General features: G+C 35.7%; 1 protein-coding gene and 1 pseudogene across 2 annotated transcripts; one reads left to right on the plus strand and one right to left on the minus strand.

Moving 5' to 3' along the window:
* Nucleotides 1-4,157: 4,157 nt before the first annotated feature.
* LOC145583004 (mediator of RNA polymerase II transcription subunit 33A-like) lies at nt 4,158-19,643 on the plus strand. 2 transcript variants are annotated; one of them, XM_081640103.1, is made up of 12 exons: nt 4,158-4,522; nt 6,225-6,335; nt 7,719-8,066; nt 9,205-9,515; nt 9,603-9,694; nt 10,546-10,903; nt 13,155-13,365; nt 14,328-14,442; nt 14,534-14,695; nt 16,472-17,123; nt 17,370-17,576; nt 18,173-19,643. In XM_081640103.1, exons 1-12 carry the CDS (start codon nt 4,245-4,247, stop codon nt 19,285-19,287), a joined length of 3,960 nt encoding a protein of 1,319 aa, XP_081496229.1. In that variant the 5' UTR covers nt 4,158-4,244; the 3' UTR covers nt 19,288-19,643. The 2 variants fall into 2 exon arrangements, with proteins under 2 accessions (XP_081496229.1, XP_081496230.1); XM_081640104.1 differs by having other exon boundaries at nt 18,176-19,643.
* Nucleotides 19,644-20,102: 459 nt separating this feature from the next.
* LOC145583005 (pentatricopeptide repeat-containing protein At5g19020, mitochondrial pseudogene) lies at nt 20,103-22,426 on the minus strand (annotated as a pseudogene).
* Between the last annotated feature and the right edge of the window lie 1,076 nt (nt 22,427-23,502).

The following is a 23,502-nucleotide window of genomic DNA, read 5'->3' on the forward strand; positions in this document are numbered from 1 at the left end:
TCGAGTAACTCATGACCGAGAAACTCGAGTAACCCCTGACCGAGAAACTCAAGTAACCTCGGCAACTTGAGTAACTACTGAGCGAAAAATTCGAGTAACCCCTAACCAAAAAACTCAAGTACCTTCTGACCGAGAAACTCAGGTAACCCCTGTCGTATGATACAGCAGGCCGCATACAAAAATTTACATCTACCATAATAATATTGATCTTCCCAATTTGTTTAACTTTACATAATATAATTTGAGGCGATTAATTTAATTGTTCTTTTTTAATTGCGATGTTGGGAGTTTTATACTTGTCAATATACTCCCTCCGTTACGAGTTATTCGCAACAAAGAGGGAGTTTGTGGACTCCTAGGCAAAATATTAAAAGCCTGATTAATGAAAAATAAGTGTATTCAATTAAGTATTAATCCAACAAAAAAATTAAATCAAAGTTCACACTCCCAGCAACATGAATACACTAACCACCACCACCAACTAGCAGCTCCACCACCTAGCAGCCCCACCACCACCTAGCAACACCACCACCTAGCAGCCCCACCACCCAGTAACACCAGAATCAAACCCAACACCCATAAACCACGAACCACCTCCCACAAACCACGAACCACGAACGAACGAACCCAGCACCACAAACCACGAACGAACCCAGCACCACCAACTCACCAATCAAACCACAAACGAACCCACGAACCCACAAATCACGAACGAACCCACAAACCCAGCACCACCAACTCACCAATCAAACCACGAACCACAAATCCACAAACCCTTCTCTATCACCAATTAAAGCTTTAATTTAATGGTCAAATTTAACCATCAAAACTCTAGGTCTAGAGGTATAATGGTTAAATTTGTCCATAAAAGTGACAATGACGAAACAATAAGAAAAGAAAGAAGTTAAGAGACAGCGGAGGCGGCGATAAGCTAGGGAACAACGGCGTGACTTCCGACGAGGTGTTGCGGTCGAATTGAGGGGAGATCGGTGAAGAAAGAGAGAGAAATTCTGGGTACATGAAGAATTTGGGGGTGGTGGCAGCGGTGGTGATGGTAGTGGTGGTGGTTGGCAGCTTAAGGTGATGATGAATTTAATCGAGAAGGGAATGATTTTGGTGAAAATGGTTAACTTAATCAATGTAGGGTTTAAGTTAATAAGATAAAATCAGTAGTTTAATTAAGGTGTTAAAAAAAAGTAAGTGTAATTTTGTAAAATCACACAAAAAAACTTATTAAAAAAGGAAAGAAAAAAGTTTGATGCAAGTAATGTGTACCGACCATTTTTAGTAATTGTTGCGAGTAATTCGTAACGGAGGGAGTATATCTTATGAAATGTTTCTATTGTTTTTGATATATACTTATGAAATGTTATTTAACTTTAACTGTACCTTAACAAAGGTTATAAAGATTACTATGGAGATCTTAAAAAAAAAGGGTAAATGCAAATTAATCTCTGAGATACACAAAATTTGTTTATCTTACAATAAAAGTGGATCCCACGATGATGAATGATTGGAAATAAACAATTAAAAAGGCAGGAGGCGAGTCCACGTGAGGGCATCTTTGGGTCTCAGTGTCTCATTTCTCAGTCCAAGCGCACTCCATACTCCCTCGCACGTTAAAATGACTTTTATCTGAATTTGGTTGAATGATTTGACGTTTATACTAAGTGATTTACAACTATACTACCTACGAGAAGTAGATACGATTTTTTTGTTTGTTAGTTTTAGTTTTGTCATTTTTGTTTAATTTTTACTCCAAATTGTGGGAGTAACACACTAACAAGCTTAATAATTACACTACTTTCTTTGTTTTTTTGCAATATTTTTCATTACACATTTTTCAATACATTATTTTAATCATTAATATCTTTTTATTAGTAGTAATGTGTAAAACGTATAAAAACTCGATATTATTAAAATATAAAGATAAAAGTTAAAGAGCGTTTATAAGACGTTAGATAAGAGAACTAAAAGTGAAAACATTAGAATAAAACTAACATTATATACACCAAACGAAGCGTGATTTTGTCATACATTTATAACTTAATAATATTTTCAAATTAAATATATATAGAGATGAATCTAACAAGATTTCACGTGACTATAATATTTCTTAACTATTTTATCAAAGCTAATCAATGTGAAGTATATGAATATTGTAAAAGTTAAAGTGTTTCATTTTAAAAGGAAACAAGTGAAGTATAAGCACTACTCAATATTCAACTTTAGATCAGTGCATCTTTAGGGGGTATTTGGTATAACTAATGAAAATGGAGTGGAAAGGAAACAAATAAGAGGGAGGAAATAAATCATTTAACTCTTACCTTTTCATTTGTTTGGTTTTATCATGGAATGAAATCACTTAAACTTATCTTTCTTTATTTTTGTTTGAGGAGAGTGAGGGTAATTGTTACATTAGGTTTTAAGAGATAATAAATTAGTGGAAACCATTACCCTTAGGTAATAATGGTAGTTGTTATCCAAAGCTGGGTACCGGCAATAATTTGTTTAAATCTGTTTACAAGCAAAAAAAAAGTCCAACCAAACATGTTCTTAGTGAGACTATTAACTTTTTTTTTTTTTTTTTTTTTTTTTTTTTTATCTATATGAACTTGTGTGATCTTTAAACTAACAATTAAACCACTTTTTAAGAGTTCAAATTTTGTGGTTGATGCTTAATTTGGAATCATCTTAGCTCTTACATTGCAAACTTTTAATTTGTTCTTGTAACATGCTAAGCTAGCTTAAATCAAATTCTATGCTGACCTTTCTTACATATATCCTTTAAGGTTGTTTTTTACCTTATTTATCTGCAGACCATTTTGTTTAATAATGTCTTAACTTCTAATATAGTCTGTAATTATTAGGATTGCAATTTTCAAAAATTATTATACATCTGAATGTATACTAGCGTTAATACATTGCACATTTGCACTAGTTAAATGTTCAAGTATCCATACCTTTTAAAATGTTTGATATAACTTTTATAAATAGTACTGTACTTTATATTTGAATAATATACCCTCCAAAATGTTTATTTACTTATTGCTCACAATAATATTAATTTTTACCTTTTTTTTTTATTTTTTTATTTTTTAATAACTTTTAATAATATTGTGCAAGCATTTATACTATTAACAATATCTGTTTACATATTTTCCCTCATTAATACTATTAACAACTAAAGTTATGACAAACCGAAAGAACTATCTAAACATGACTAGCAATGACACACGCGTTAGTCCGTTAGATGCCCTAATTACTGATAAATCAAGACATCATTTGACAAGTCTAACACATAACACTCACTAATAGGGATGACAACGGGTCGGATCTGGACTGAATCCAACTGGATCCAAATCCATATCCGTTTTTATACCCTGGATCCAGATCCGATCCGGATCCGCCGGGTATGAAAAAGTGGGATCTATATCCATATCCGTTGGATCCTACGGATCCGGGTCCAAAACGGATCCAAAACGAATATTGCACCTTTCACTTATTTTAATAACAAACTAAGTGTTTTTTTTAAAAAATATAACTAACGAGTTCAAGTACAAACTAACCCCAAGTTATAACAACAATTATACTGATAAGATAAAAAAAATAACAAAAAAAATAAATCAACATGTGAAGAACAGTGAGCACTAAAGGAGCTCCACTCTTTCTTGAAATTAGTATGAACAATAATGAAACAAAAAGTCTCATTATAACATGTTGTGGGTTGAGCCTACAATTTTAAAATAAAAATTTATTAAAAACGGGTAAACGGATCTGGATACGGGTATTTTAATTAGACCTGTATCCAGATTCGTTTTTTAGCACAGAATCCGGATCCGCCGGGTCTAAATTTTAAAGATCCATATCCATTTCCACGGATATGGATTCATGAATCTGGGTCGGATACGAATTCATTGCCATTCCTACTCACTAACAAGTAACAAGAATAATTACTCATTTACTTCCAACTCTAAAAGTTTCAACTCTAGCTTCATTTTATAATAATAATAATAATAATCTCATGTCCTAATGTCCTACACTTCCATCGAAATTATCAAATTACCAAAGTGGAAAAGTTACTTTGACTTCCATTCATACAAGTAATTTTTTAAATTTGTTGGTCTAATACTCACCAAAAACATCCAAAAATAATAGGCTAACAAACCACAACAAAGTTAGCATAACAAACCTCTTCCCTCCCATTTTTGGGCTCCCTTTTTCTCTCTCTCTTCTCCTCTTCAATGGCGATTTCAACACACAAGAACAGCATTTGGGACACTGTCCTTGAGCTTACCAAAACTGCCCAACATAAGGGTACCGACCCTTTTTTGTGGGCAATTCAAATTTCCTCTAATTTGAATTCTGTAAATGTTTCTTTGCCTTCTATTGAACTTTCACATACTATGGTGTCCTACATTTTTTGGGACAACAACGTTCCTTCTGCTTGGAAGTTTCTAGAAAAAGCCCTAATGTTGAACATGGTTCCTCCTTTGCTTGTTCTTTCTCTCCTTTCAACTAGGTTTGTTTGTTGTTCTGGGTCATTTTATTTCTGTTGTTTTGCATTGTTGATAAATTTTTAATATTTGTTGATTGTTATTTGATTGGTTTTTGTTGATTTGATCTGAATTTTGCATTTATTTTGTCCTTTTTATGTTGTGGGTTATTTTACATTTGTAGAAATTTGAGGGTGTTTTTTTGCATCATGATGTTTGTATAATCATCATTGGTAATTTGGATTAAACTTTGAATTTTCGTATTGATTAATGTTACATTGACTCTAAGAGTTAGCGACTCTCATACTGTGATTAGCCATAATTGTATTAAAATAATGTTTTATGACCTCTCACAAAGGTTGGTAATTCTCAGTGTCAACCAAACATTTTCCGGTTATAACCCGGAATCAACTCTTTTTTTTAGTACTAGGAGATGAACTTGGAAATTTCGGTTTATGTGGACGTGTTCTCTTGAAATTAGATGATTGGTTGGTGATTGAAGTTTCTTTATGTTTGATGGTTTTTGCAAATCTATGTGTCATTATCTTAGATCGGTTACTCAATGTTTGAATTTGTCTGAGATTTTCTGCTTTTTGATCTTGTATAGTTAATCTTGTCATTTTGTCCTTTTGTTTGTTTCTATTTCATTTGTTTTGATGGAAAAAATTGAGGCATGCATTACAGTGATAATCCCTGGGTTCTGCAAGACTGCACAGCAGGTCTAACATTTGCAGCAAACTACTCAAATGTTGGATTGTGGTTAATTTTTTGCCTAAAGTTTACTCAAGCTGCTGGTTTTTATGAGGGGTGTTGCATAAAGTGTATTGATGTTCTCTATGTGTTCGGAAACAAATGAGGATTTGAATCAGATGACGTGTCTTATTAGGGGATCAGAGTCTTAGAGAATATTGAAAGAACGAGGAAATGATATGTTAGGTTGTGAAAATCTATAGCTTTGCAGTAGTCCTGGAATTAACACGAAAAACTGTATTTTCCTTGGATTCATACATATCACAATGAAAAATCCCATGGTTTACTCACTACATCTAGGAAAGTGTTGGTATCATTCTCTCCAACACAAAAACCAACATCATATTGAAGTCTTAGCCCTATTCTGAATTGCACGAGTATGGGTTGATCTTGTCTGACTATCCCAGCAATAATTTCTTCAGTGGGAAATTTGGTATTTCATTTTTCATCAGAGAACCTTTACTAAAAAAAAATTGACATAAAACTGGTTGGGATATTTGCATGAGCGCTGCTTACTTTGATTCAAAATAAAGTAATTGTACTTTTGCTCATGTTGATAATTCTATATCAATGATGTTTCTTAGTACTGTTTTTGACAAGCTGTTGACTTAAAGCTCTTCTGTTCTACTTTTACTAAACTGCATGATTAGATGGACTACTTTTCTTATTCACTTTTAGCCTCCCCTCTAAAATTTTCTACCATGTTAACTTCTCTTTTGAAGGCTAATTTGTTGCTAAGTTATGGTTAGATTCTTCTAGCTTTTGATATGCATTGCAGTTAGCTGCCCCATATAATAATGATTGTGGCATTTCCGACTTCAATCACTTTACTTTTGTGGTCTTTCCTGTTATTCTGATATCTAACAATTCCCTGATCTTAGAATCTAGATTGTTACCTGATTTTCTCATCCCTTCTTTGTCATTGCATGTTGAGCTTGTTTTATACTCATGCTTTGCTTGAATTTCCTTTCTCCACAGGGTCATTCCTTGTCGACATTCTCGACCCACTGGATATAGGCTTTACATGGAATTTTTGAAGAGATATGCTTTTAAGTTGAAGTCTCAGATCAGTGTGCCTAATTTTGGAAAGTAAGTTCTAAATTTAGATGCGTTAAGAGGCCGGGGTCTGTATCACTCATAACCTTTGTCTTCAACTCATGATCTAGTTTTGTGCTGCTTTCAGTTTTTGTGTTTCATGACAGTTTTAAGTGAATTGTGCACAAATAATGTTGAGTACATATTGGATGAATTCTGAATGGATTGAAAAAGAAAGTCTATGGTGTTTATAATTGGCTGGGAAAACTTATGCTAACAGTTCGTTAGATAAGCTTTTACAGGTTACTTTGAGGTAGGACTGGGTTGTGTGTGTTTACTATGTGCAGAACTAGCTCTCTTTGCTTGGAATATGTCATTGCTGCTTTGTATATATCAAAATGACAAAATGTATCTAAGATTCTTCACGTTCAAAGCTCATGACACTAACATTTCCTAAGAGCTGTCTTCCCTCCCTTAGATTACTGTTGTTTAGATAACATTTCAGTTCTCTGTCCATATTAAATCATCTACTACAGCTTTCTGTTCAGCTATGCATTTTGCTGGTAATTAATTGTTATTTGCAAAGATCTTATTAGCTTCTGAATCTTGGAGTGGTCATATGTAAAGAAGGTACCTGTATATAAGTATTTCTTGTTCTTTTAGTCACTTTGGTGTCACAGGTTTTTCTGCTTATGATGGCACAATATGGGGATTCTATGGGTTAATTAAATTGATTTAGCTTTATTTAGTTCTCAAGATGTCAAGTTTACAGACCTATTTGTCTGAGAAGTGTGATTCACTGGGTGGTATAAGTAGTTACTGATGCTTACCCGTATATTTGCTGAAATAATCCTTTTTATGCATGCTGGTGTTATTGTTATTGCTGTTACAGCTACCTTTGATCCTCTTTCTTCCTTTTGTTTTTCTCAGAAAAGGGGCTTTACTAGTCTAATATTTATAATTTTGGATTAGAAACACTAAATGGGGTGGGCTGATTTGGATTCTAGCCCTTTTCCCGTAAATTTAGAGTTTCAACCTTAATGTGAACTTTGTAAAAATAATGTGTGGTCACTTCTTGTGTGCTGAAAGATCTAAACTGTTAAGGAGAAGAAATTAGTGATAATCCTGATAGGCAAATAGCAGAGCTGCAGACCTTTATCATGGCTATTATTGGATTATTATCTCCTTTAGATTAAGCTGTGCGGCACTTGAATTATGATCTATATAGAACTTAAATATCTTATTTTACTTGTTTCAAATGACCCACTTTCTTCACTCTTTTTTTTTTTTTATTTTTATTTTTTTTTATTGGTGCTTTCCGTGTATTGTTCGACTTTCTCTTTCATTGTGTGGATTATGCTTAATTGTAATGATTATTTATTGTTACATATCCTTTTTTGTCTTAAGACCTTAATCTCATTTTCTTTCTTCTTGCAGAGTCATGATGTCAATTGAGCATGTCTTATGTCTTTCTCAGATATTTGGTTCACGAGCAAGTGAACCAAATGTTCTATTGGTTGAATTTGTGTTTACTATCATGTGGCAGCTGCTTGATGCATTACTAGATGACGAGGGGTTACTGGAACTTACCACAGAGAAGAAATCTTTCTGGGCTATTACTACTCAAGGGATGGATATTGATCCTTATGATAATTATGATGAGAAGAAGTTTGAACAACTTGACAAATTGAGAAGAATGAATACTGAGATGGCCTTTGAGATGATTGGACAATTTTTTAAAAATGGAGTTACCTTTAGAATGATTTGCTTGGTTCGCCATAACATGTAAGTCTTAAATTTTTGTTTAGAAGTCTATTTTATATTGGTAAAACCCTTAAAGGGAAGCTCCTCTTGTTTTTTCTTCTGGTCAGTTAGACTACAAGTTGAGCTATTAAGTATTCCCCCTTCTTCCACTCTTTTGTCACCCTTCCCTAAAAAACAACATTAAAGTGATTGCACCAACTATGATTACACCTCGCTTTTTACTGGTGCAAGTTTTGTCAAACAAATAGAATATTTTGGTCAGTTGTGTGTGATGAACCGATCTTAGGAGGGCCATTATGGGTAGTCAAATATGATTCTGTTAATAGTCATAGAGAGAGTATGCATAAGGAAAGGGGATGTTTAATATTGTTAGAGAGTGAAAAAAACTTTGAAGAGCTCCGGCCTCTAGAAGGTTGGTTAGAAGAGAACAAGCCTCTCGAAAGTTTGTACTAATTTTTTTTTTTCAAAATAAAAAATTTCATTGTTCATGCAAATTCCATCTTCCTTTTTATTGCTGCTTCAATTTTCCCATTCATATTGTTTCTTAGTCAAAATCTTCATTTTCATCTCTTAGAATCGTCCGTATTATGCTGGCTTGTTATATTTTGATGGCTGAATTTGCAAGAATTGTTTCATTTTAGTCATTAATTGCTAGTACATTTTATTGATTACACTCTGATTTATTGGCAGCACTTCTTAGCACCTTTGATTGAACTCTATATTCAATTATTCACTGCCTAGTTCCAATCTCATTAGTTTTAATTAATCTCAATCTATGTTTCATTGGCAGCACTTGTTAGTGCCTTTGAAAGAACACCATTTTCACTTCCTAGTTTCGATCAACCAACCACCCCAACCCCTGGCCAAAAAATAAATAAATATAATGCACAAAAATCCCTCAAAACTCCATTCAACATTTAATTATGAACTGTTTACTGTAATAGCATGGAGTCTCAGATGTATGTTGGACATAAAGGCAACTCAGCTTGATGCTAAACCTCCATATGATTTTGTTTGCCTACCTCATGCTTTTGTGCTGGATCGGTTTTGATGTACCAGTTATGTAACCATGGAACCCAGAATTAATTGCCGTTATGAAGCTTTATTACATTTAGTTATGCTAAAGATGCTCGATACCTTTTGTCTTTTCCTGCTTCAGGCCAAAACAATGGGCAGCTTTTACTGAAAGATTAGAGTTGCTTGCAACTAACTCATCAACGTTAAGGAATCCAAAGATTTTAAGTCCCAAAATGCTTTTAGAATTGACTTCTGATGCTCGCAAACTTTCATCCTGGAAATACAAAAAGTCGGAAGAGTTTTCTGGTGATTTGGATTTCATATCACTGGCTTCTCCTGTTCATGGTCAAGAAACTTGCCATTTGGGTTTGTGGCTTCCACTTGATATAATTTTGGAGGATGTCATGGATGGATCTCAAGTTACAGCAACAAGTGCGGTTGAGATCATTACTGGTACAGTCGACATTAGAACTGCAAGATATGTTATATGTTGAGTTTGTTATGAAGAGGATGACAAGTTAATGACACATTTTTCGACAGGTTTGGTGAAGTCCCTTCAAGCGATTAACAATACCTCCTGGTATGATACCTTTCTAGCCTTGTGGATTGGTGCTCTACGTTTCGTTCAAAGGGTAAGAGTCGTAAGACATCTGACCATCTGGTTCCCTGTCACTCCAAACCATCTTTCATAAGGATGCTGTTTTGTTTAGAATGTCATGCATTTATTGATTTAATTATTTCATCATTAATGTTTTCCACTTATATTCCTAATTTTTAAAAAAGCCATCCTGTAGGGAGTGGGCTGGTAGGGGTTTTTGGGGGGGGGGGGGGGGGGGTGGGGGAGGGTGGGTGCTGAAGAGTTCCAGCCACACTCCAGCAATATTAGAGTGGCTGTTGCATTTATACCTTGAACTGAAACCCAATACTATGCCTTTTTGATTCATTCTGTTATAATCTGAAGCCTAAAAATGATGAATCTTTCATCTCCATTGAAAATGATTATTATCCGTCTTTTATATTAAATTTTTTAAGCCATGGCTGAGTGAAGTTTCCCTTCAGCCCAAAACTTGTATCTAATATTGGTAATCGGCTTATGAGTTGAGTTGTTGAGTTTTCTTAATATTTTGATAGCGAACTCCCTAAATAATACTATAACCGTTTCCGAATACTTGCATCATTTATTTTGCACGCTAATCAGTTGAGTGGAGAAAGACATTTGATTAAAAGAGAGTGTGCACAACAAAGGTACAAAAGTCGAGTAGTCTCTACTTATATATTGTTTAGTGAATTGATTTCACCAAAATAAACTTTCCATTGAAGGAAATGATGCATGTAATAGTGAAACATCCCAAAAGGGAATATGTTGCGTGTGTAACGCGTTACACAAGAGACAGACTAAATTTGTTTTTGTTATTTTGTCTTTTATTTTGGTTGAAATATAAATGGTACAGCTCACATTCTTGATCTGTCTTGAATTTTTAAGGAAAGGGATCCAATGGAAGGGCCAGTTCCTCGCCTTGACACCCGGATGTGTGTTTTGTTGTCGATCACTCCTTTAGTGGTTGCTGATCTCATAGACGAAGAGGAAAATCCACTCGATGAATCAGAAAGTGGTTTAACCAATAATTGGAATAGAAGATGTGATCCCTACACCCGTCGCAAAGATTTGGTTTCCTGTTTGCAGATACTTGGCGATTATCAGTCTTTGCTGTCCCCTCCTCAATCTGTTGTTCCTTCTGCCAATTTGGCTGCTGCAAAAGCAATGATGATTATTTCAGGCATTGATGTCTCTGGTGGATACTTTGAGTGCATTAATGTGGATGATCTACCACCTAACTGCGGTAAGTATTTATCAGGATTGAATTACAAAGTTTCTGAATTTTTCTAATTTAATGAAAAAGAATGATTATGTTCTGTGCTTGACTGCCAAAGTGTTTTTCTACTGTAAGCGGAACTGTCAAGTTCTAGTGTCAGTCTTCCGATTTTTCTGTCTGCCTCTGTGGTTCTTAGTCGTCTGCCTCATTAGTTTAATGAAATCCCTATATTTTTCTTTGCTTGACCATCATCTATTGTAAGCAAAACTGCCAGAATTTAGTGACAATCTTCCTATTTTGCTGTGTGCCTGTGTGATTTTTTGTCGCCTGCCTCTTTAGTGTTATAATCTTTTATATTTATCATTACTTTTTGTCGTTGCTTTCATTCAGCGTCTTCAAGGCAATAGGAATTCCGCCCATAGTCCCATATTTCCTAATTTTTACTTTTGATTAACTGATTCTGTAGCTCTGTTGTGTTACAATTCTTACAGATGCACTATGTCCCATTTATCTATGGTATTATAATGACCAAACTCCAGTAATTTAGGTGGAATAGAGTGTTGAAATAGAGTGTTGTATATTATCGACTTTGCTGCTCTTCTCAAGAAAGATTTGAAGGGGGAACTACAAGTTTTGTAATAATTTAATAGCTGTATACTTGGTGTACAGTATTCCACTCATATGGGAAAAGAAAACAATGTAAGCTCAAGAATTAAATAGCCTTCAGAATAAAGTGGAAGGTAATGTGATAATTTCTGCGTTTGGAAGGTGGGGAACCGGGGGGGGGGGGGGGGGTGGATTCCAACTAGCCAACCTGGGTGGAGCGATTATGGTTCCTGTCAGGGCCATCTCGGAGATTTTGGGGGCCCTGTGCAAAATAATAATGTAGGCCCTTCATCAACAATTTAATAATTTTGTAAGCTACAATTTGATAAACAATATACAAAGTATGGAATATATTCCAATTATGCTATTTTACTTCATATTGATAATCACAAATTGTAATAGTAACTCAATAGCCAATACAACTTAAACTATATATTCATCAACTTTCTATTTAAAAAGTGTTATCCCTCTAAAGCTCTTTGAAGCAAAATAATCTATTAAGAAATCAAAGTAATTAAACTTCTAAAAAAATAATAAATAAATAAATGAAATACTAAGCTTTACCTTACAGAGGTGAAGTGAAATTGAGCGGCAACGGCAAAATGAATCAGTAACAACAGTGAATCAAGATAGTAGAATTTATCAGATTTGCCAATTCATGTTTCATGCAATTGAATTTCCATGTGCCAATTTCTTTTTTCTGATTCAGATAATTGGAATTTTAATCATTCATACCGGATACTAATGTAGATTAGTCGTAATAAAGAGAATTTTTTTTTATTCCCAAATTTGACATCTTTACATGAAAAAAAGAGAAAAATAAATGTTAAATTTAAGGTAGACAATGAAAACTTAGAGATTTAAAGAATGAAGAAATCATTGACTAAGAAAGTCGAATTGGTTTGGGAAATTGGGAATTATAATTGAGCGTGATTTTAGGAATTAGGATTTATGATACTTTAGTTAGAGGGGGGGGAGGGGGAGAGAAAGTCATAAGTTAATTGATTCAGAATAATTAAAGAAAAGAAAATCCAGTCATTAACATTTGGGCCCCTAATTTTGGGGGCCATGTGCCTTTGCACTCTTTGCACACCCCTATCTACGGGCCTGGTTCCTGTGATCATTATTCATCAGGGAACTGAGGTGGGCGAAATTCTGCTCCCCCACCTCAAGTTCAGTCAAACTTCAAATTGTTTGACCTTGGAGTAACAGTATTGGACATTATCAACTTTGCTGTTTTTCTCTGAGAAAGATGGAAAGGGGAAAAGGTTAGGGTAATTAAGTTTTTCCAGTTTTTTGTTTACTTAAAAGTTTTGTTTATGATTGCGCGTCTTTGTTTAGTAAAGCATTCTATTGAATATCTAATTCTAAGTTACGTGATTGGACAAACTTAATTGATAAGGATGTCTGATATTTTTTGTCCATCCTTTACTTAAATAGATTAACCAAGTGTTAATGAAGCTCATATTAAAAAGATGGGTGGGAGGCACAAATACTTGCTTCAAATTACACCCAAACAGCAGCAGATACATAATTTATTAGTGTCAGCATCAGAAATAACCAGATTAGTTACTTTGTGCGTATGCTTTGCTGATGACACTTGTGAAAGTTTGCATGGTTGTTGCTGATCTTACTGCCTGTTTTTGATCTGTTTATTAATCCTCACTTGCAGCTGGGAATATGCGACACTTAATAGTTGAAGCTTGCATAGCTAGGAATCTTCTTGATACATCGGCATATTTTTGGCCAGGCTATGTGAATGGTCAAATAAATCAATTTCCTAGTCGTATTCCTTCTCAAGTGCCTGGTTGGTCATCATTTATGCAGGGAGCTCCACTTAGACCTGTGATGATCAATTCTATGGTTGCTGCTCCAGCTTCAAGGTATGCTAAGAATTACCTGAGAAGTCTTCCTCCAGATTATTTCTAAAGCTTCTATGGATTTATCAATTCCTACTTGTTTTCTGTGGAGTTTGTAAATTTTTGATATTGTCGTGGAAGATTGTATGCGCCTTTTAATATAGTGTGAAGGGTGGGACGTGGGATAGAGATTCAGAATTTCGGAATGGTTCTTAACTGAGTTGAATTCTCTTTGTCGCGACACAAATAATAATTTGCCAACCGACGTTATGTTAAATATAGTGACTCTAATTTTAAGATAGTGAGCTTTATTAAAGTTTGTGTGACCTGATTAACAATAATACTTTCTTCGTTTTCTTTTAGATGCATCACTTTCTAATTAAGGAATCTTCAATGTAGATGCATCACTTTCCTTTTTACTGAATAAATTCTCTCTATCTCTGTCCTATCACATGGGCCCTATTTGTTTTTTCTGTCTACCTCTCTCTACTCCAAAAATTGCCTAGGAGTCTGTGAAAACTAAAGTGATGCAACTAAAAAAGATGGAGGAACTAACCCGCTGACGTTATGTTGAACATAATGAACCTAATTTTAGTATAGTGATTTTTATTATGTATATTGACTAGTATATTAAAACTCTCATTATAATATATATTAATATCTTATGGCCTTTATTATAACACAATGACTTACAAATTAACATAATAACCTTTATTTTGACTTAGTGACCTTTTTATTAATATAAAGACTTTTAACAACATGTAAGCATAGAGTGACCCTAATATTAGTGGTCCACAATAAATTAATGTGAATCGGGTCTATTTAAGAGATTACAAGAGTATGAATTATAAATCTCTTTTTCATTATATTTCATACTTGGCCTCTTGCTACATGTATTTTTCTGAAGTCAGGTGTAAAAGATATTCTATTTAGTAAATTAACTGAGGGTAAAGCAACTGAATTTAAGCTCATGCACTTGATGGAAGTTTAGCAGAGCTGGAGAAAGTATTTGAGCTTGCAATGAGCGGATCAGAGGATGAAAAGATTTACGCAGCCACAATTCTTTGTGGGGCATCCTTACTTCGGGGATGGAATGTGCAGGTAATAAATTAGACATTCCAACTTTAAACTAGTGCCGGCATTTTATGAGTGAACATTGATTTATTGATACATTTGATGCCTTATCTTGCAGGAGCATAGTGTTTCTTTTATAACTAGGTTACTGTCTCCTCCAGTTCCTGCTGATTTTCTGGGTAATGACAGCCATCTTATAGCATATGCACCAATGCTTTTTGTGCTCTTGGTTGGAATAGCACCAGTTGACTGTGTCCAGATCTTCTCGTTACATGGCTTGGTATGCTGGGCTTTGACTCTCTTTCTGTCTTGTTGAATTTGTATAGCTTCTTTGGACACCTTATCTAATAAGTTCACATTATTATATTCTTTTAGGAGTTATTAGTAAATACTACCTTCATTTCTGAAAGTTCTTTTCGCTTTTCGTTTAGTCTGTTCTGAAATTTCTTTACACTCTTGTGTTATTCTATTTTTAACAAACCCCATTTACTACCTTACCTCCCTTACCCCTCAATATATACACCTTTGTACTATCTGTTACTCTTCCACTTTTTTCTTACACACACCACATTGACCCTCTCTCTCCCATTGCCTTAATTTGTGTGCAAATTGAACTTCTAGGAACGGAGGCACTCCCCCCGTTCTTTATTTTGTTAATCTTTGATTTACTTTAACAATTTGGAACATGAATAAGTGAGAATTAGTGGAAAGTGGGCCCTTTTTTGACTTTTTGGGAAGGAAAGAGAAAATTGTGTAGAGACATTAGTATTTTTGTATCAGCGCGTTTTTGGTGCGGCCACCCACACAGTGCGGAAAGTTGCCACGTCAGTAACCCCTAAAGTAATCCCTCAAGTAACCCCACTTAAGTAACTCCTCCACTAACCCCTCAAGTAACCCCACTTAAGTAACCTTTCAAGTAACCTCTCAGTAACCCCTTCAAGTAACCCCACTTAAGTAACCCTTTAAGTAACCCCTTAAGTAACCCCCGACCTACCCATCTAGTAACCCCTTAAGTAACCCCCGACCTAGTAACCCTTGACCCACCACCACCCCCAATACGCCACTAGCCCCACCCCCAATACGCCATGCCACCACCACCATACACCGAACCCACAACCAAATCGTGAAAAAAAAAAAATTAAATCGAACAAATACCTTTAAAATTAACAATGGATTCGAATTTCACTTCAAATATGGCTAAAAAGGCCAAATTCGACCATGAAAACTCTAGATCTAGAGTTTTTATGGCCGAATTTGGCCTTAAAACCCTTTAAATTGTTTTCCGGCGACAATGACGAGGACTTGAGGAGCTCCGACCTTGAAAACTCGAACTCAACTTCTCATCAACAATTCAACGATTATCTCTTCATCAAAAAATTCAAATTCTGGAGAAAAAGAAAAGAGAGAGAAAGAGGAGAGAGAGAAAGAAGTAACCCCAACTTAGAAGAAGAAAAGAGGAGAGAGAAAGAGGAGGGAGAGAAGAGAAGAAAATGATTTTTTTTTCTTTTTTAATATTGTGGCTGGCAGCACGGTGTGGCCAGCCACATGTAAAACTTTGTGTTTTTGTATAATAAAATGTGGACCATGTGGTGGGTTAAAGAGGTGAAAAAGTGAGTATTTTTATTACCATAAAAGGAATAAAGTAAAGTAGGAAGATAAATAAAGAACATATCAAAACGGAAAGTAGGAAGATAAAAAAATGAATGGAGGGAGTAGTTTGAACTGAATGAGCAAATAAACTGCTGAGCACTGGAGCAAGTTGACAGTTTTTTTAAACAAGAATGATTTTTATTTGCTGGCAGAATTTGCTTTATGTTTTTGCAAACATGTAAAGAAGGGACTTTTAGGATTGTTGACTGGAATACTTTTTGTTGTGGTAGATATAAAATTCTACAAGTATGAACTAATTTTTTGAAGCAAGTGCTTGCTTTAAACAGTGTCGATTGTTTGGGGCATGACTATTTTGTTTTCAACTGTACTTGTGAAAAATTCATGAAAAAAATAGGTTGAGATAGAGAATTTGTCAGTATTCATTTAGTCTTCTGCTTCTTTGCAGGTGCCTCAACTTGCTGCATCATTAATGACAATCTGTGAAGTTTTTGGATCATGTGTTCCTAATGTTTCATGGACAGTCAATGAGGAAGAAATTTCCGCTCATGCTGTTTTTTCAAATGCCTTTGCTCTCCTTTTGAAGCTCTGGCGGTTCAATCATCCGCCTCTTGACTATGGTGTGGGAGATGTACCTCCAGTTGGGTCTCAACTTACTCCGGAGTACCTCTTATTAGTGCGGAACGCTCTCCTTTCATCTGCAGGATATGTCCTCAAGGATCGTAACAAAAGAAGACTTTCAGCTGTTTTTAGTGCATCATGCCCAAAACCCATATTCGTTGATTCCTTTCCAAAATTGAAAGTCTGGTATCGTCAGCACCAAGCATGCATTGCTGCACCTCTCTCTGGTCTAATTCCTGAAAGTCCTGTGCATCAGATTGTTGAGGTACTTTTAAATATGATTTTCAGAAAGATCAAAAGAGGAGTTCAGTCTTCTGCAGCTTCTGGAAGTAGTAATTCTTCTGGGCCTGCTAGTGAAGACAGCTCTTTAAGACCCCAGTTGCCTGCTTGGGATATTCTGGAAGCTGTTCCCTATGTTGTTGATGCAGCCTTAAGTGCCTGTGCTCATGGACAGGTCACTCCTCGTGAGCTAGCTACAGGTAAATCCTGTTTCATTCATCCTCTGTGATACTAGTGAATGTCTTTACAGTTTCACATGTAATATTTCTATGCGGAAAATGTATAAGAAGCGTCTTTTTTCAAGTAATTGTATATACACATTTACTCCGATCCAACTCCTTCAATTTTCTTGTGTGTAATTTGTAACACAGGTATTCTACAATAATATTGGATTTTGTGGTTTTGTGCAATGATGACATAAATCTGATAATTTTTTCTTAATGTAGGTCTTAAAGATCTTGCTGATTTTCTTCCTGCATCTTTGGCAACAATAGTGAGTTACTTTTCTGCTGAAGTGACTCGGGGAATATGGAAACCGGCTCTTATGAATGGAACAGATTGGCCAAGCCCTGCGGCAAATTTATCTAATGTTGAGGAACAAATCAAGAATATACTTGCTGCAACTGGGGTTGATGTTCCCAGCCTTGCTGTAGGTAATATAATTATAGCATTCCCATCCTTGGCAACTTTAAAAGCTATCCATTGTTAGTATATGCTGATTTGGTATCTAAATTTTGTCCCTTGACAATTTGACATCCAAGATAATATAGGTTGTGAACATTTATTTCAAAATGGGGTGGTTTTGGTTGGCTTGTGTTCTGTGGCAACTGGAAACAAATTCTGAAATTTAAAAATTGCATGTGAATTTACACCAAAGAATTTAGGAATGTTTCTGTGATTGTAATGTCAGAGTTGTCTCCTGAATTTTCCCCACTCAGGTGATTTCAAAGGTATTAATGATGTAATTATAACTTGTAAGAAAGGGTAGAGATGCTTCATAGACCATGTTTGCATCCCTGGACACAGTTGTTACTTTGCTTCGGTTTAAATTTCTCATACATGTTTGCCAGTTTTAACGCTTAGCAACTTCAATTAATAATCATCTCAATGGTTGGTTAGAATTGCTTGCTCTAGAATGTTTTGCAGCTTTCTCTGTTTTTTGGAGTTATTTCATATGAGTCGCAGTTATTATGATCCCCATATATTTTCCTCAAATTAATCTAGTAATAAATATATGCTTTTGTTACAGCAGTAAATTCTCCAGCTACTCTTCCTCTGCCGTTGGCTGCATTTTTGAGCCTCACTATAACCTATAAACTTGACAAAGTATCGCAGCGTTTCCTCAATCTGGCAGGACCAGCCCTTGAGTCCCTTGCAGCTGACTGCCCATGGCCATGCATGCCTATTGTGGCTTCTTTGTGGACACAAAAGGCAAAACGTTGGAGTGATTTCCTTGTCTTCTCGGCATCACGTACCGTCTTCCTCCATGACAACAATGCTGTGGTTCAGCTTCTCCGGAGTTGCTTTACTACCACACTTGGTCTGAGCACCAACCCTTCTTCAAGCAGAGGTGGGGTTGCTGCCCTTCTTGGCCATGGATTTGGGTCTCATTTCAATGGGGGGATATCTCCTGTTGCTCCAGGAATTCTATACTTGCGTGTATATCGCTCTGTTAGAGAGATCATGTATTTGGCAGAGGAAATAATATTTCTCTTAATGCAGTCTGTTCGAGAGATAGTAGGTGCTGGGATATCTAAGCAATCAAGAAAGAAACTTAAAAGGACAAAAATGGGACCAATATACGGGCAGGTCTCACTCGATGTGGTAATGACTAAAGTGAAACTGGCAGCTTCTCTTGCTGCTACACTTCTGTGGTTATCTGGGGGACAGTGCTTGGTTCAGTGTCTATTAAAAGAAACTCTACCTTCTTGGTTCATATCAGTTCAGAGATCTGCACAAGAAGAATCAGAAGAAATAGTTTCAACGTTTAGAGGTCATGCATTGGCGTATTTTGCAGTCCTGTGTGGAGCCTTTGCTTGGGGTGTTGACTCATCATCACCTGCATCCAAACGACGCCCTAGAATTCTTGGGCAATACTTGGAATTTCTAGCAAGTGCTTTGGATGGTAAGATCTCTTTGGGTTGTGATTCAGTTGTATGGAAAGCCTATGTTTCGAGGTTCATAAACTTGATGGTAGGGTGCACACCAAATTGGGTGGTGGAAATGGACGTGAATGTATTGATGAGATTGAGTGAAGGACTGATTCACTGGAATGAAGAGGACATTGCTTTTGCATTGCTCACGACTGGTGGGATGAATACCATGGGTGCAGCGGCAAAGCTCATAGTAGAAAGTGAGAGATAACGCTCATCTTTCTTTCTTTCTTTTTGCTGCACCTGAAATTTTATAGAAGGTGCCTGCTAGTTTCTAGTAGAATTGTACGAGTTTCATCTTCATGTAGGGTAGTTGTGCAGCCATGACCACATTGTATTTTTATTTTTATTTGAAGGGAGTACATGTTTACTCATATTGAGATTAACTAATCTTTGTACCATAGCTATCTTTTATTACCTTTCTACGAGTATTAAATAGGGAGAGGTGTATAGTATCGGCTTTTTTTTTTTTTCTTTTCCAGTGAACTAGTAGGTGATGATTTCTTCAAGGCTTCCATTCAAATTTTTTGTTTGGTATCAAATTGGTTGGCAAGTTATTATTATGCACTCCATATTTTCAAATTTTATGCATGTTTTTAGATAAATGAAGCAGCTCCCAGGTGACTTAGTTACTGATAGATCATAGATCACTATTGGCTCATCTACTAAAATATCAAGCCAATGTTAGTCATCATCTACTAAAATGTCATGGTCCAGGACTGTTTTGACATAGGTGAAACAGGTAAATCTCATTGTTAGACCCACTTGTGCTAGCCTCAACTTACTTGGTCGTCATAACTCATAAGCCCTGATTGTTCATCAACTTTGCTCGTAGTCAATAAGCAAGAGTGCTCCTCAAAGGACTCAGACTTGTCTCCTCTTTTGATGCTTTGACTCACAAGCTTATTCTATACCAGCGATGAGCGTGCTGCATGATCCGGCTTCAAAACACTTGGACCATAATACAAGGGCAGTTGACCCCAGTAGTGTTTAATGTTTATACACAAGTGCAGAAATTTTGTTTAAACTAGCATCATTATCATTACATAGCAGAAGGCCATTGCTTAATTAATACTAGTATGAGTTGTCAACTACTCAATATTTGTCATTACAAGTCATCAACTACGGAGAGCTTCAATTAGTACAATTCATAATTTTTTATACTCAGAGAACTTCAACAGCGAAACTTTCCCAACTTCTCTAAAAAAAAAATATCATGCAAAACTAGCACCAGGCAGCCTTATCATCTGTTCACCTTGCATCGATTTCCGAACCCCAATCGCATCATTCCACCTCCCAGCATCGGCATAAAGGTTGGACAGCAGGACCCTGCTTGCCCCATGAGAGGTATCTAAGTCCCTTAAACTCTTAGCTGCTCTCTCTCCAACCTCCACATTACCATGTGTTCTACAGGCTGCCAACAATGTACCCCATATGACCACATCTGCCTGCATTGGCATGCTCTCTACAATTGCCTCGGCTTCTTGCAATTTCCCTGCTCTGCCTAGGAGATCCACCATACAACCATAATGCTTAATATTTGGATCAATCTTATAGACATTTTTTATGCTCTCAAAATATTTTTCTCCTGCTTCCACTAATCCAGCATGGCAACACGCTGTCAGAACTCCAATAAAAGTTATCGCGTTGGGTTGAATACCTGTTTTTTCTAAGTCTTCAAATATTCTCAATGACAAGGTAGCATGTCCATGCATTGCCAATCCACATATTATTGCATTCCATGGAGAGACTGAAGTGATTTTGGGTCGTAAAGGATTGAAAACATCCAATGCGTTGCTGATGCTCCCACATTTTGCATAAACATCAATAAGCGCTGCAATTAAATTGTCATTGAGAGGGATAGAATTATTTCTGATAAACTCGTGGGCCCACTTGGCTTCTTTCAATGCACCAACAGATGCAGTGGCAGAAAGAACACTCACCATAGTGATCTCATTTGGCTGGACACCAACTGCCACCATTCCTCGGAACAATTCTAAAGCCATACTAGCCTGTCCACCTTGCGAATAACCAGAAATCATAGAGCTCCAGGAGAAGATATCTCTTTCAGGCATCCTGTCAAAGAATTCTCGGGCCTTCTGAATCATTCCATTTCTTACAAACCCTGATATAAGGGCATTCCAGGATGCAAGATGGGATTGACAAGCTTCCTCAAATTGTAAGCAAGCAAGACTAATTTTCCCACAAGCTGAGTAGAAGTGAATAATTGTAGATTGAATAAAATCATAACAGTTGAACCCAGCTTTTACTATTGTGGAATGCAGTTGCTGACCTTCACCAATTGCCACTACTCGCCCACATCCTGAAACTAAATCCACAACCATAACATCGTTGGGCCTTAATCCTGCACTTAGCATTGAACGATACAGTGTCAAAGCTTCAACTAGCCTATCTACTTGTATATATGCATCAACAATTGTGCCCCATGAAACCAGATCCCTTTCAGGAATCTTATCAAATAAATCCCTGGCTACATCAACAAACTTTGCCTTAGAATATCCATTCAGCATCACATTCCAGGAAACTATATTCTTTTCCGGCATTTCATCAAACAAGCGCCTAGCATCCTCTAAACTAGATTTAACACAATATAAATGCAGCAAATTAGTAGAAACAAGAACAAAGTCTTTGAGTCCTACCTTTGTAGTCAATGCTTGGAGAGCTCTACCATCCGAAATCCTACCAACACGAGTATACGATGAGATGACACTAGCCATAGTTACCTCATTTGGAGTAACACCTGCAACTCCCATACCCTTAAAAATTGAGATTGCTTGACTCCATCTATCACTCTGAGCCAAACCCATTATCATGGTAGTGTAAGCAACACCCCCTCTTTCAGGCATTATATCAAACAGTTGGAGGGCATCACCCAACATACCAGATTTCACATAAGCACCAAGCATAATATTACATGAAATTGAATCCAATCGTGAACACGAATCGAATAACTTTTTAGCAACACCAATCTGATTACATTTAACATACATACTAATTATACTGTTCTGTATAAAAATATTGGAATCAAGACCTGATTTTACTATTAAGGAATGAATTTGCTGACCTTGAAAAATTGATTGGAGGGAAGAACAAGATTTCAGAGCAGAAACCAATTCAAGTTCATGGTCAATACATTCTTTGTTTGAATTTCGGTTTCCACTTTGAATGTTGATTGGATTGAAAAAATTTGCGAGATGGGTTTTCGATTCTGATAAAAATTGAGGGGATTTCGACGAAAAATGAGATACCCATATAAAATTGGAAGAAGAAAGAGAAGAAAATGGTGGTAAAAATTGAAGAAATGATTTGGGTTTTAATGGCAGGTACATGAGATGTGATCATAGAAGAGATGTTAATGTTTGTGTTTTGGAGGGAAAACAATCAACTCTTACTCTGTGTTTTTTCTTTGTATCGAAGATTTATTTATTTATTTATATTTTTTTTTTTGGTGTGTGTGTGTGAGAGAGAGAGAGAGATATCCAATCCTATTACTTCAGGTTTGTTTGACATTATTGTGGTTTTCTGTTTTTTTTGGTTTTTTTTGTATAAAAGTATATGATATATGTCACATAATGAATAAAAAATTATTTAAACTTATTAAAATCATAATAATTTTGAAAACTGACAACAAAAAAGTAAAAACATCTTTTTCTTGTTTCAAATTATTCATTATTTTGCTTCAAAATGTCAGTGAATTTATTAATTAATTGATATTATTTAGCACGTATACTCAATTACAGTAGTTCAGACAAACGCTCCATCAATGTGTAAAAGAATACTTCATTTTTCTATAATTTCCCAAAGAATGTTTTTTATTTATACTTCACCCAACCATATACAAGTATTGAAAAGTAATTAGATGGTATTTGGTGCATACTTGTAAGTACGAAAGGATAATTTTTAAATGAATCACAGTGTGATACAATTGAATATTTGTCATCATTATTAATAAGTTTGGGTACTTGTGTAGAACATAGAGGATTGATTCTTTTGATACGCTTTTGGTTTCAGTATTTAATTGATAAATTTTAACTTAACTGGTCATTAAAAATTATCATTGGGCTGTTGAATAAAGTTTTAAAATGCTTAACTAATTATTTGTTTTAGTTACTTTAAGAGATGACCGTTAAGCATCCTATGTGGTCGAAAAAGCAAAGGTTCACCCGTTATTTATAGCAGAAGTAGAGCTTGCATTTCTCACCAACCACTAAAAGAATATCATTTTATGCTTAATAGTTTCATCATCCTTTCTCTGCTTTGTCTTCTTGAAAACTTTACTGTAAAATGGACGTTGCTACTCCACTCACTGTTGCTTAGACATTGTTTGCGACTTTACAGTGTACAGAAGTTCGAAAACTATGCTCCATCTGTGATTATGAATCCGAGCTTCAAAAGTTGATCGATA

Source organism: Chenopodium album, chromosome 15, assembly GCF_948465745.1.
Source record: "Chenopodium album chromosome 15, dcCheAlbu1.1, whole genome shotgun sequence".
NCBI lineage: Eukaryota > Viridiplantae > Streptophyta > Magnoliopsida > Caryophyllales > Amaranthaceae > Chenopodium > Chenopodium album.

Coding starts and splice junctions, on each gene's coding strand:
- LOC145583004 (XM_081640103.1), top strand. CDS start 4,245: ATGGCGATTTCAACACACAAGAACAGCATTTGGGACACTGTCCTTGAG. Junction 4,523..6,224: donor CTTTCTCTCCTTTCAACTAG/GTTTGTTTGTTG, acceptor CTTTCTCCACAG/GGTCATTCCTTGTCGACATT. Junction 8,067..9,204: donor TGCTTGGTTCGCCATAACAT/GTAAGTCTTAAA, acceptor TTCCTGCTTCAG/GCCAAAACAATGGGCAGCTT.